This window comes from Sebastes umbrosus, chromosome 10 (assembly GCF_015220745.1).
Source record: "Sebastes umbrosus isolate fSebUmb1 chromosome 10, fSebUmb1.pri, whole genome shotgun sequence".
NCBI classification, from domain to species: Eukaryota; Metazoa; Chordata; class Actinopteri; order Perciformes; family Sebastidae; genus Sebastes; species Sebastes umbrosus.
The window spans coordinates 296,213-308,690 of NC_051278.1; the positions used below are offsets into that span (position 1 = coordinate 296,213).

The window sequence follows — 12,478 nt, forward strand, 5'->3', positions numbered from 1 at the left end:
TCTGTAAAACCACAACCATACCGAGTTCTAATGAACTGATCCAAAGTGTGTCAGTTTCTATTCTCTAACTCACGCTGACAGAAAACCACCAGCTACAAACGGGCTTCAGCGTCGGCCACGTTCAGGGTGTTTCATTCACATGTTTCACGGTGCAGCTCTGCAGCGCTTCATGCTGTTTGATGTGGACGATGAATCAGACGGAGTTCACTTCTGCTCAAAAGCATGTTGACCAACTAAATGATTTTAACATCAAAGTGCATAAAATAACTTTTATGATAAACTATATAAAACGAGCTGAGCCTCAACATTAAAGGGACTGTTAGTAAGAATCCTAAATGTCTTGTTAACAGCTTCACCTGTGTCCGTTAAGTCAACTAAAGTCAGCGTCCTGTTGCTGGCGCTTGTGCTCGCTCTACATAGACATGAAGGAGCATCTCTCAACACAGTGAGGAGACACACGTCAGCTAAAAGCACAATATCACTCTATATTTCAGCTGCTTGGCAGTAATGTTAGCTGACCAGACCAAGGTCTCTCCATGAATCAATGCTGATCCTAGTGTTGGCTTTTCCCGCCTCAGCCTCCCGACCGCGGCCGGAGGGAACGGGGGAGACGCCGGAGTTTTGGTCGGAGACGATAACGTTTCTCTCTGCGGAGCCCCGTCACTTCACAAGACACGGGAAACCTCTGTTGGTCTGGAGGAGCTGCAGCAGTTATTTCTGCACAAACGTCCACTGAACATTCACTAGATATTCTCAGAGCTAAACTAACTCTTCTGCAGTGTGGAGTGAGCAGCATGCACGTGAGAGGTGGAGAGAGAGAGAGAGAGAAGGAGCGTGGTGTGTGAGTGAAGGCAGACAGAGGAGCAGAGGAGCAGAGACTCCGGTCCTGGAGACCAAAGCTACGGTCTCCCCCGCGTCCTCCGACCGCGGCCAACACTGTTTAACAGCTTCACTAGATACAACCAAGAGGTTTTGGTGCTTCACTGGAGTTTGTGTTGGAGTCTGAGTCTGAACAGCGGAGACACACGAGAGACCATGAGACACCGACCAGCAATGATTTATACCTGAACAAGTTACTAACAGGACCTTTAACATTTAGGACTGGAACTTGGAACATTCATGAACCAGATAGTCTTTCTGAATGGAACCGGGTCGGGCCGTTAATATTTCAATTCAACCCTTTCAGGAAGTGAACTTTATAATCAGTGTGAGAACATTTCATTTATAGAGAAATGACTAATAATCAGAGCTCTTTGATCGTCATGACCTGCAGCTTTACATCACATCCTGAATCAAAACGGGAACTGAAACTGAATCGATCTTCAACCCAGATGGATTTGGTGCACTTTTATCTTTAACCACGTCTTTACACTGACTTCTTAATGAAGCAAAAAGAAGATCTGGCTTCACAGCATCCTGTTGTTTTTCTCACTCGACACAGTGGGAAAGACTCGTCTCGTTTCAGAGTTCTCAGAGCTCTCAGAGGGCAGAGTTTCACTCTGACTGGCTCTGACGAGAGTTTACGTCTCTCATTTACAGTCATTCAGAGAAACGTGTCTGTGTGTGTGTGTGGGTGTGTGTGTGTGTGTGTGTGTGTGTGTGGGTGTGTGTGTGTGTGTGTGCAGGTGTGTCAGATAATGAGAGTAGCGGGTGTTTAAACTGTATTTAAGTCCATATTTGTTTTCCTTTCTTGCCGTTCTTTGTGTTTACTGTGTGTTTCTACCGCAGTCAGAAACAGTAATTTAGAGTTGACTGTAAACGGAGCATTAAGGTAGAAGGTACTCATTAAAACTCTGAATATATCTGCTTGTGTACGTTCACACTGACCCAGTTTCTTCAACCTTTGCATGCATGTGTGTGTGCATGTGTGTACCTTGGTGAGGTAGTCGTGTATGTTGAGCGTGGCCAGCTTGGTGAGGTGTCCGTTGAGGCCCAGCGCCATGAGGAAGCCTGCGTACTCGTTGGCCAGTTCAGGGTTCTTGGGCTTGTTGTAGGCGATCCAGGCGGAGTCCACCTTAACACAGAGAAAGGAAGAAGTCACACGTATTTGTACAAGAACAAGGAAGGTTTGTTTACTGCAGAAGAGTTTACAATGCAAACAGCTGGGTCCAGAGGTTCTATGACTTCATCTCAGTATTTCCTCTTCAAGGGAGCACACTGTCCTAAAAACATCTCTCTTGAATCTTAGTGGAAATCAGCCTGATGGTGACATTAAGAAATGTTTATTATGAGGACTATGAGTACACACAGCTAATTTAATCGCTACCGGCCACGATCAACCTCGGGCTGTCTGGAAAACACTGAACCTCCTGCAGGCCGACGAAGGACACTGCAAGGTGTCCATGAAGAAATGGAAAATAACAACTTCCGATGCATGTGTGTGTGTGGCAAATCCAAATCCAAATTTAGAACTAGATGGCCTAGTTTGACAGCTTGGTCCAGGTTTGGTGAGCTGGCCGCTTCGCGCTGGACGGACTCTTTTGCATAAAGTTGAGAATGTTCAAATTTGATGCAAATACAGACCCTCTCCGACGCGCCACAACACTCCCACCATGCACTGCTTCTCCTGCTTTCCATAGGACGTGAATGGAAAGGATCCATCATCAGTCTCGACTGACCTGTGAAGCGGGGGCTATTTTGAGTCCAGCAGCGACTCCGTTATGGAAGCTGGGCCAGCTCGTCATGTTGGGAGGAACGTCAATGTTCCCGCTATTCAGGTCTACCATGGCGTTCCTGGGAGGGGCGCGGCCTGGGGGGGTAGAAACATAGAAATACACAATAAAATATACAACTACAACAATTCTGATGAAACAAACCATCAAATTTCACTCCGTTAGGAACCGTCCTGAGAGAGAAGACTTTTCGACCGCAGCCCCCGTCCGGCACAAATGTCACCATATATTCTCTATATGTAATGACTTTAGTTAAAGCATAGACGAACGGGGAGGATGTGCTTATTTCAAGATGATCTGATTACCTGTCAGGTTGAGTTTTGGGACGGGTAACGGTTCGGTCGGTACGGGGTGATAGGAGAAGAGGGTGAAGAGGCCTCGGCCAACTGGAAGAGCCATGGTCCTCTGACACAACTGCAGGAGTCTGGGGGGGGGAGATACAAAGAGTCAGGAAACCCTAGTGACAGGAGATGTAGATCCCCCCCTGATTACAGCAGGCATCCAGATGATTAGACGAGGTATACTATATATATATCTGTCCTTAGAAATCACAGTGTTGGTGTTTATGAGCGTCTGTGTTCAATCAGGACACACTCCTACGTTATACTCACTTGTTTTCTTTCTCCTCGATGTACTCGTGATCAGACACCTCCGGTAGCTGGACCACACTGACCCGGACCGGCCTGGAGCTCTGCAGGAGCCTCCTGACCTCCTGGACCCTCAGATCCTGACTCCAGATCAGTCCTGTGACCTGGAGAGGAGATGAGAACACATCACACCTCGGTATAAACAACAAGGCTTCTTCTTCTGGATATCTAACAGAACTGATTATGATCATAGTAAAGATCACGTTTACTACGCGTTACCTCTTGAATGATGTCCGACATCCCGTCTTCCTCCTCGTCTGCTTCTGTGGTCGCAGGAGGCTCCAACGAGAGACCTGAACCAACAGACTGGAGACAAATGATTCACATATTCACATTCGGCCACAACGACAGTTTGAATTTCTTTAGTCGAGGACAGCCCTAAAAATCTGCATGCAATTTGTCACTTGTTTGTATACTGCAGGGAATGGTGGGATTTGCATAAACTGTTTGTGTGATGTCAGATACGAGGAGGGACGAGGTTCAGACTGAAACTCTTCACTGAGGCTGAGAAGGACCGAGTCAGTCGACCCTGATCTAACTCACAGCTTTGCTCTTGGCCAGCGTCATCTTGTGGGCTTGTTTAGTCAGATCCTGTCGCCCAATCAGCAGACAGACCTCCTCTGTCCAATCAGAGCACGGCTGCTCCCGGCAGCGGTAGATGGCCTCTCTGATGGGCAGAGCCACGCCGAAGGGGACCGACTCCAGGTCCTTGAGGGTGAAACCTAAGCCGGTGAGAGGACGGGGGGTGGGTGTGTTATCTCTGGTTACAAGACACTCCTCGTGCATTCAGGACATTAACTACTCTATCTTTAGTTGGTGGTAACACCAATCAGCACATGAGGATCCACATTTACAAAACATGAATGTGTATCAGTGTGAACCAGCTGAAGAAGAGGATATGACTGAAGAAGAGATACTAAGCCGTCTTACCTTCGGAGGTGAGCCAGACCACCAGCTGCTCAGCCAGACTCTCACAGGAGAACTTCACCTTCACACTGCTCTGTCTATAAATACACATACATCCTGTCACAACGAGGAATTAAAGACACAATCTAATGAAATAAACATGGAATATATGATAGGAAGAAATATTAGGTATCAAAATGAACATTTTCCATTTCCAAAATCTCTGAGCTTTTTAGAAAAGCGCTGGAGACATCACTGTAGAAAGTGGAGGATAAGCTTGTTTTGATCATGTCTGTCTATCCTGAGCTTTATATGTCAGGACAGACACTAACAAAGACTTACTGTAAAAGACAGTTTGTGAGAGCAGATCAGCCGGGCGGACCCTGAAAACTAATATTCTTGCCAGATCTTATACATTGCACCTTTAAAGGGACTATTTGTAACTTTCAGAAATGCTTCTTAACAGCGACACCTGTGGTCGTGAAATCAACTAAAGTCAGCGTCGAGCTCGCGCTTGCTCACTCTAAATAGACATGAAGGAGCATCGCTCAACACAGTGAGGCGACACACGTCAGCTAAAAGCACAATATCACTCTATATTTCAGCTGCTTGGCAGTAATGTTAGCTGACCAGACCAAGGTCTCTCCACGAACATGATTTAGATCTGACACTAGTGTTGGCATTTCCCGCCTCAGTGCAGGCTGAGGCAGCGGGGCTCCGCAGGGTGTCTCCCTGCTCTCTCCGACCGCGGCCGGAGGGAACGGGGGAGACGCCGGAGTTTTGGTCAGAGACGATAACGTTTCTCTCTGCGGAGCCCCGTCACTTCACAAGACACGGGAAACCTCTGTTGGTCTGGAGGAGCTGCAGCAGTTATTTCTGCACAAACGTCCACTGAACATTCACTAGATATTCTCAGAGCTAAACTAACTCTTCTGCAGTGTGGAGGGAGCAGCATGCACGTGAGAGGTGGAGAGAGAGAGAGAGAGAACGCGTGCGCTGTCTGAGTGAAGGCGAGCAGGCAGAGGAGACGAGGCAGCGGCCACACGCGAACACCCATATGCGAGCGCGCATGTATCCCGACCCGGTACATTTATACGCTTAGAAAGTTACAAACAGTCCCTTTAAAATGTTAGTTATTTAATGTTTGCATGTTATTTTTTTTTATTATAATGGTGTTTCTGCACAATATACAAATAAACTAAGAGATCTGTTACTGTTAGTGCTCTAAAAACAATCATAAAGCTCTTCCTCTCGATGCTGTGAGATGATTTACCTTCTGTAGTGTGGATCACTGATGCAGTACTTCTGACCTGAGAGAGAGGGAGATAGACGGAGGAAAGAGGAGGATGAGAGAGGGAGGAAAGAGGATGATGAGAGAGGGAGATAGACGGAAGAAAGAGGAGGATGAGAGAGGGAGATAGACGGAGGAAAGAGGGGGATGAGAGAGGGAGATAGACGGAAGAAAGAGGAGGATGAGAGAGGGAGATAGACGGAGGAAAGAGGAGGATGAGAGAGGGAGATAGACGGAGGAAAGAGGAGGATGAGAGAGGGAGATAGACGGAGGAAAGAGGGGGATGAGAGAGAGAGATAGACGGAGGAAAGAGGAGGATGAGAGAGGGAGATAAACGGAGGAAAGAGGGGGATGAGAGAGGGAGATAGACGGAGGAAAGAGGAGGATGAGAGAGGGAGATAGACGGAGGAAAGAGGGGGATGAGAGAGGGAGATAGACGGAAGAAAGAGGAGGATGAGAGAGGGAGATAGACGGAGGAAAGAGGAGGATGAGAGAGGGAGATAGACGGAGGAAAGAGGGGGATGAGAGAGGGAGATAGACGGAAGAAAGAGGAGGATGAGAGAGGGAGATAGACGGAGGAAAGAGGAGGATGAGAGGGAGATAGATGGAGAAAGAGGAGGATGAGAGAGGGAGATAGACGGAGGAAAGAGGAGGATGAGAGAGGGAGATAGACGGAAGAAAGAGGAGGATGAGAGAGGGAGATAGACGGAGGAAAAAGGAGGATGAGAGAGGGAGATAGACGGAAGAAAGAGGAGGATGAGAGAGGGAGATAGACGGAGGAAAAAGGAGGATGAGAGAGGGAGATAGACGGAAGAAAGAGGAGGATGAGAGAGGGAGATAGACGGAAGAAAGAGGAGGATGAGAGAGGGAGATAGACGGAGGAAAGAGGAGGATGAGAGGGAGATAGATAGAGAAAGAGGAGGATGAGAGAGGGAGATAGACGGAGGAAAGAGGAGGATGAGAGAGGGAGATAGACGGAGGAAAGAGGGGGATGAGAGAGGGAGATAGACGGAGGAAAGAGGAGGATGAGAGAGGGAGATAGACGGAGGAAAGAGGAGGATGAGAGAGGGAGATAGACGGAGGAAAGAGGAGGATGAGAGAGGGAGATAGACGGAGGAAAGAGGAGGATGAGAGAGGAGATAGATGGAGAAAGAGGTCAGATCATGAAGGAAACTGTGCAACCCTCCTGACTGCATTGAAGCCTTTTGAAACCGTCTCTGATTGGTTGCTAACGTCTGTCACTAAACAGAAGAAGGGCTCTTCAGCTGAAGGTTAAATGAAGGTGACATGTTGTTCCTGATGAGTGGAGGACTGCCTCTACGTGGGATGATCTGTTTGGTTTGGTTTTGTCTCTGAAAAACACTATTCGCCCACAAAGTCAACGTCCAATTGTGTGTCAGTGGAGAAGAATAAACTATCTGCAGCGTGTGCTGTCACCTCCACACTGTGGTCGGTTCAAACAAACGGAGGGAATCAGGTGACACATGTACATGCGTCACCACAATCGGCCTTTCTTTGTGTGCTACTGGACCCCTAAGCTCTGAAGGGACTGGCAGGTAATAAGGGCTGGTTGTCAATAAACGCTCACATGCAAAAAACACAGTCAACGGGTTCAGTCACACACACACACACACACACACGCACACACACGCACACACCTGCAGAGAGCTTGGCCAGGTACTTTGAGACGTCTGTCGAGGTCGCATTTTCATCTCCAACGATGTAGAGAGCATAACTCTGAGAGGAGAGAAAGAGAAGAGACAAAGATGAAAACCAGAAAGCATCATTTCATTCATCATGTGAGAGCTGCATCAGTTTCTAGTGATTTATTATATACTATTTAAAGATATAAAATACATTCCAGAATGAAATGTCACCACAGCTGAGGCATCAGATTAAATCTCTCAATAAGTTTACATCACTTCTTTTGGGACGTGTTGAAATGATGAAGAGAGAGTTCATGAATCTGCTTTCTAACATCTCAACTGATGAGCAGAAACTAACTGAATGTCTGGCAGAGCGAGTGGGACTGAAGATCCCGAGAGGCTGAGAGGCATTTAGAATTACAGGGAGGTGAACCAGAGGGCTAGCTCGTTAGCTGGTTTCTGCTATAATAGCATTACTCTTCCTACGGCAGACGCTGGCAGACATCACATCCGTCACAACATGAACCAGCAGAAACTGTAAGAGGGTCAAAACAGAAGCTACAGCTTGGAACCAAAGCATGTACATAGAGTATAGTACATGTTGACACATGCACACACAGAAGAGAGTGGGTCTGTCTGTCTGTCAGTCTGTCTAGCACTAGTGCAGAGCTGCAGCGTCAGCAGGGTCACACCTGCAGTCATACCTGCAGTCACACCTGCAGTCAAACCTGCAGGTGTGACTGCAACCTGCGCTACCTATAGGCAACAATAAGTACAGCAGCAGACGTAGAGCTGCACCGCGGTGTACCAGCGTCTACACCGACTACATTCTGTTGTAATTTTAGGAGTTCCTGTAATCTTTTAAATATCTGATGTTGATGTTCAGAACAGCTGTCGGTTCAGAGATATTCATTTATACGGTCTGTTAGGCCAGTCTTCATTCTGCTCTCAGATTAGTCAGATTTATTAATCTGATTTTCAATTCAGATATATTATACATGTTTTATAGTATTTTTCATGCTATTGTATTTTTCTTCTATTCTATATTTCTATATATTGTACATATTCTTATAGCATTTTCTCATACTTATATTGTATTTTTCTTCTATTCTATATTTACGTTTTTTAGATTTCTGCAAAACTTGCTTTTATTTTTTATTTTAATTGATCTTACTATGTTTATGTTATGCACCAAATTAAATACTTTGTATGTGAACTGACTTGGTAATAAACCAGATTCTGATAAATTAGACAGTTTCATCAAAATAAAGAGCCCAAGCCGTTTAAAGCGTAACAGGTTCGTTTCTAGACCTCTGAATCAACCTGAAGCCCACGTCTCTGATCTCATCAAACTAAAGGAGAATCAAGTCAGATTATCAGGCTAGACCACACCTGCAGACCTGAAAGAATGCAAGTCTACCTGACTGAATATCTGTCACTATAGAAATTACAATGTTCAATTTAAGACAGGAAATATTACATTTACCTTTATAGGACCTTATCACAGGCTGATCTATGCTGTCTATCGATCTATACGTCTCTACGTCTCTCTGATCTATGCTGTCTATCTATCTATACGTCTCTCTGATCTATGCTGTCTATCTATCTATACGTCTCTACGTCTCTCTGATCTATGCTGTCTATCTATCTATACGTCTCTACGTCTCTCTGATCTATGCTGTCTATCTATCTATACGTCTCTACGTCTCTCTGATCTATGCTGTCTATCTATCTATACGGCTCTATGTCTCTCTGATCTATGCTGTCTATCTATCTATACGTCTCTATGTCTCTCTGATCTATGCTGTCTTTCTATCTATACGTCTCTACGTCTCTCTGATCTATGCTGTCTATCTATCTATACGTCTCTACGTCTCTCTGATCTATGCTGTCTATCTATCTATACGTCTCTACGTCTCTCTGATCTATGCTGTCTATCTATCTATACGTCTCTCTGATCAGTGTGTCTATCTATCTATACGTCTCTACGTCTCTCTGATCTATGCTGTCTATCTATCTATACGTCTCTACGTCTCTCTGATCTATGCTTTCTATCTATCTATACGTCTCTACATCTCTCTGATCTATGCTGTCTATCTATCTATACGTCTCTACGTCTCTCTGATCTATGCTGTCTATCTATCTATACGTCTCTACGTCTCTCTGATCTATGCTGTCTATCTATCTATACGTCTCTACGTCTCTCTGATCTATGCTGTCTATCTATCTATACGTCTCTCTGATCTATGCTGTCTATCTATCTATACGTCTCTACGTCTCTCTGATCTATGCTGTCTATCTATCTATACGTCTCTACGTCTCTCTGATCTATGCTGTCTATCTATCTATACGGCTCTATGTCTCTCTGATCTATGCTGTCTATCTATCTATACGTCTCTATGTCTCTCTGATCTATGCTGTCTTTCTATCTATACGTCTCTATGTCTCTCTGATCTATGCTGTCTATCTATACGTCTCTATGTCTCTCTGATCTATGCTGTCTATCTATCTATACGTCTCTATGTCTCTCTGATCTATGCTGTCTTTCTATCTATACGTCTCTATGTCTCTCTGATCTATGCTGTCTATCTATCTATACGGCTCTATGTCTCTCTGATCTATGCTGTCTTTCTATCTATACGTCTCTATGTCTCTCTGATCTATGCTGTCTATCTATCTATACGTCTCTACGTCTCTCTGATCTATGCTGTCTTTCTATCTATACGTCTCTATGTCTCTCTGATCAGTCTATCTATCTATACGTCTCTACGTCTCTCTGATCTATGCTGTCTATCTATCTATACGTCTCTCTGATCTATGCTGTCTATCGATCTATACGTCTCTACGTCTCTCTGATCTATGCTGTCTATCTATACGTCTCTCTGATCTATGCTGTCTACCGATCTATACGTCTCTATGTCTCTCTGATCTATGCTGTCTATCTATCTATACGTCTCTACGTCTCTCTGATCTATGCTGTCTTTCTATCTATACGTCTCTATGTCTCTCTGATCTATGCTGTCTTTCTATCTATACGGCTCTATGTCTCTCTGATCTATGCTGTCTATCTATCTATACGTCTCTATGTCTCTCTGATCTATGCTGTCTATCTATCTATACGTCTCTACGTCTCTCTGATCTATGCTGTCTTTCTATCTATACGTCTCTATGTCTCTCTGATCTATGCTGTCTATCTATCTATACGTCTCTATGTCTCTCTGATCTATGCTGTCTTTCTATCTATACGTCTCTACGTCTCTCTGATCTATGCTGTCTTTCTATCTGTCTCATAGTCGTCATCACCTCCGTCATCCTCCAGAGAAACAATGGCAGCTGGAAACAAGACTTGTTTTCAAGTGCCCTTCTGACAAGTAAAGGTTGAATCCATCAGCACCACACACACACACACACACACACACACACACACACACACACACATAATTGCTCTTTATGTTCAGAAAAAGACTCACGGACATGAAACACAAATAAACTATGTGACTGAGTCTCAATCAGAGCTGAACTCTCTCCCCCCGCTGTCTCTCTCTCTCAGACAGCAGCAGCTGGAAAATCAGGTTTAAACAGACCAACAGAACCAAACACACCGTCAGACGTCACCGCGGCTCCCTCTTCATACTCTCTGACAAATCAAATCTGAGCTTATGAAAGTCAAGTTGCACTAAAAATATGACTTATCCTTTCAGTTACAGCGGCACGTCCTCTCTTCCTGTGACGAGGAGCAACATGTGGAGATGTATTGATCGTGAGAGCGGTGTGATTTAGGTGAAGAGGAAACTTAAGTCCCTTTTTATTTTGCGTTTTAGTTTGTTTTGGTCGTGTTATATAACTCAAATACTCATATGCAAAAATAATAAACAAACATGAGTAATTAGCAGGTTCATGCTGACTGAACGTATGATGATATGGTATAGGTGAACGGTAGGATGATTTAAGAGATCATTTTCCATGAAATGGTAAATAAAAGCTGAGTTATTCTGTGTATAGACGATCTGAATGGTTGCTTTTTGATGTTTTTAAGTGTTTGTCTCAAAAGCCTGAAAAACATCATTTAATTCGTATTAACTCTGATTTCTCTGGATCATAATAGTAAATGTTTCTGTCTGTGATTTATTCATTTTGTTATAGACAATGAGGTGCTTCTCTATTTCTTTACTGTTTGAAAATGAATACGCAGCACTCCGTTCCTGGCTTATATAAATGATGGCGTCTTGTCATATATCTTTTTACGTTATACTATATATAGGGCCGTCACAGTATCAGGTTTTCAATAGATGATTATAGCGGCCAAAAAAAAAATCACAATAATGATATCTATAGAAAATAAATATATAATAATAATGTAGTAAATTTCATCTTTAACTTTGTTTATTGTGTATTTTGACTCTTTTTGGCGAATGAATTACACTCAAATACAAGTGGAGGGAGGTGGAGAGAGAGGCTGTAACCAGAACTGTGTATATATATATAATATATATAATATATATGATATATTATGATAGAAGTGTAAGTGTGAGATGAAGGTTTGGTCGTACCAGAACCAGCAGCCGGGTCCTCTGACAGATGCCGGGCAGGCAGGGGAACGGAGGACTCTCCTCTCCTCTCAGACAGCTGCTGAGCCAGCTGAGCACACACGGAGGCTCCGCCCTCAGGAAGGACGGACGCTGCATCTGACCAATCAGAGCTGAGGAGGAGGAGGAGGAGGGAGAGGAGGAGATGATGGAGGGAGAGGAGGAGATGATGGAGGGAGAGGAGAAGAGGAGGAGATGATGGAGGGAGAGGAGGAGATGATGGAGGGAGAGGAGAAGAGGAGGAGATGATGGAGGGAGAGGAGGAGATGATGGAGGGAGAGGAGGAGATGAAGGAGGGAGAGGAGGAGATGAAGGAGGGAGAGGAGGAGATGATGGAGGGAGAGGAGGAGATGAAGGAGGGAGAGGAGGAGATGATGGAGGGAGAGGAGGAGGTGATGGAGGGAGAGGAGGAGGAGGAGGAGTGAGAGGAGGAGATGATGGAGGGAGAGGAGGAGATGAAGGAGGGAGAGGAGGAGATGAAGGAGGGAGAGGAGGAGATGGAGGGAGAGGAGGAGGAGGAGGGAGGAGATGAAGGAGGGAGAGGAGGAGATGATGGAGGGAGAGGAGGAGATGAAGGAGGGAGAGGAGGAGATGAAGGAGGGAGAGGAGGAGATGATGGAGGGAGAGGAGGAGATGATGGAGGGAGGAGGTGAAGGAGGGAGAGGAGGAGATGGAGGGAGGAGATGAAGGAGGGAGAGGAGGAGATGAAGGAGGGAGAGGAGGAGATGAA

At 45.1% G+C, this 12,478-nt stretch overlaps 1 protein-coding gene across 4 annotated transcripts in view; it reads right to left on the bottom strand.

The window, feature by feature from the left end:
• Positions 1 to 12,478, bottom strand: part of anapc1 (anaphase promoting complex subunit 1) — a 74,067-nt gene that overhangs the window by 32,167 nt on the left and 29,422 nt on the right. For all 4 annotated transcript variants that reach the window (XM_037781907.1, XM_037781905.1, XM_037781903.1 and 1 more), the window contains 10 exons: positions 11,713 to 11,861; positions 7,175 to 7,253; positions 5,499 to 5,535; positions 4,250 to 4,323; positions 3,863 to 4,041; positions 3,539 to 3,625; positions 3,284 to 3,423; positions 2,978 to 3,096; positions 2,619 to 2,749; positions 1,874 to 2,014 (listed from right to left, as the gene is read on the bottom strand). In XM_037781907.1, the coding sequence (XP_037637835.1) occupies positions 1,874 to 2,014; positions 2,619 to 2,749; positions 2,978 to 3,096; positions 3,284 to 3,423; positions 3,539 to 3,625; positions 3,863 to 4,041; positions 4,250 to 4,323; positions 5,499 to 5,535; positions 7,175 to 7,253; positions 11,713 to 11,861 (1,136 nt within the window). The remainder of the gene's footprint in view (positions 1 to 1,873; positions 2,015 to 2,618; positions 2,750 to 2,977; positions 3,097 to 3,283; positions 3,424 to 3,538; positions 3,626 to 3,862; positions 4,042 to 4,249; positions 4,324 to 5,498; positions 5,536 to 7,174; positions 7,254 to 11,712; positions 11,862 to 12,478) is intronic.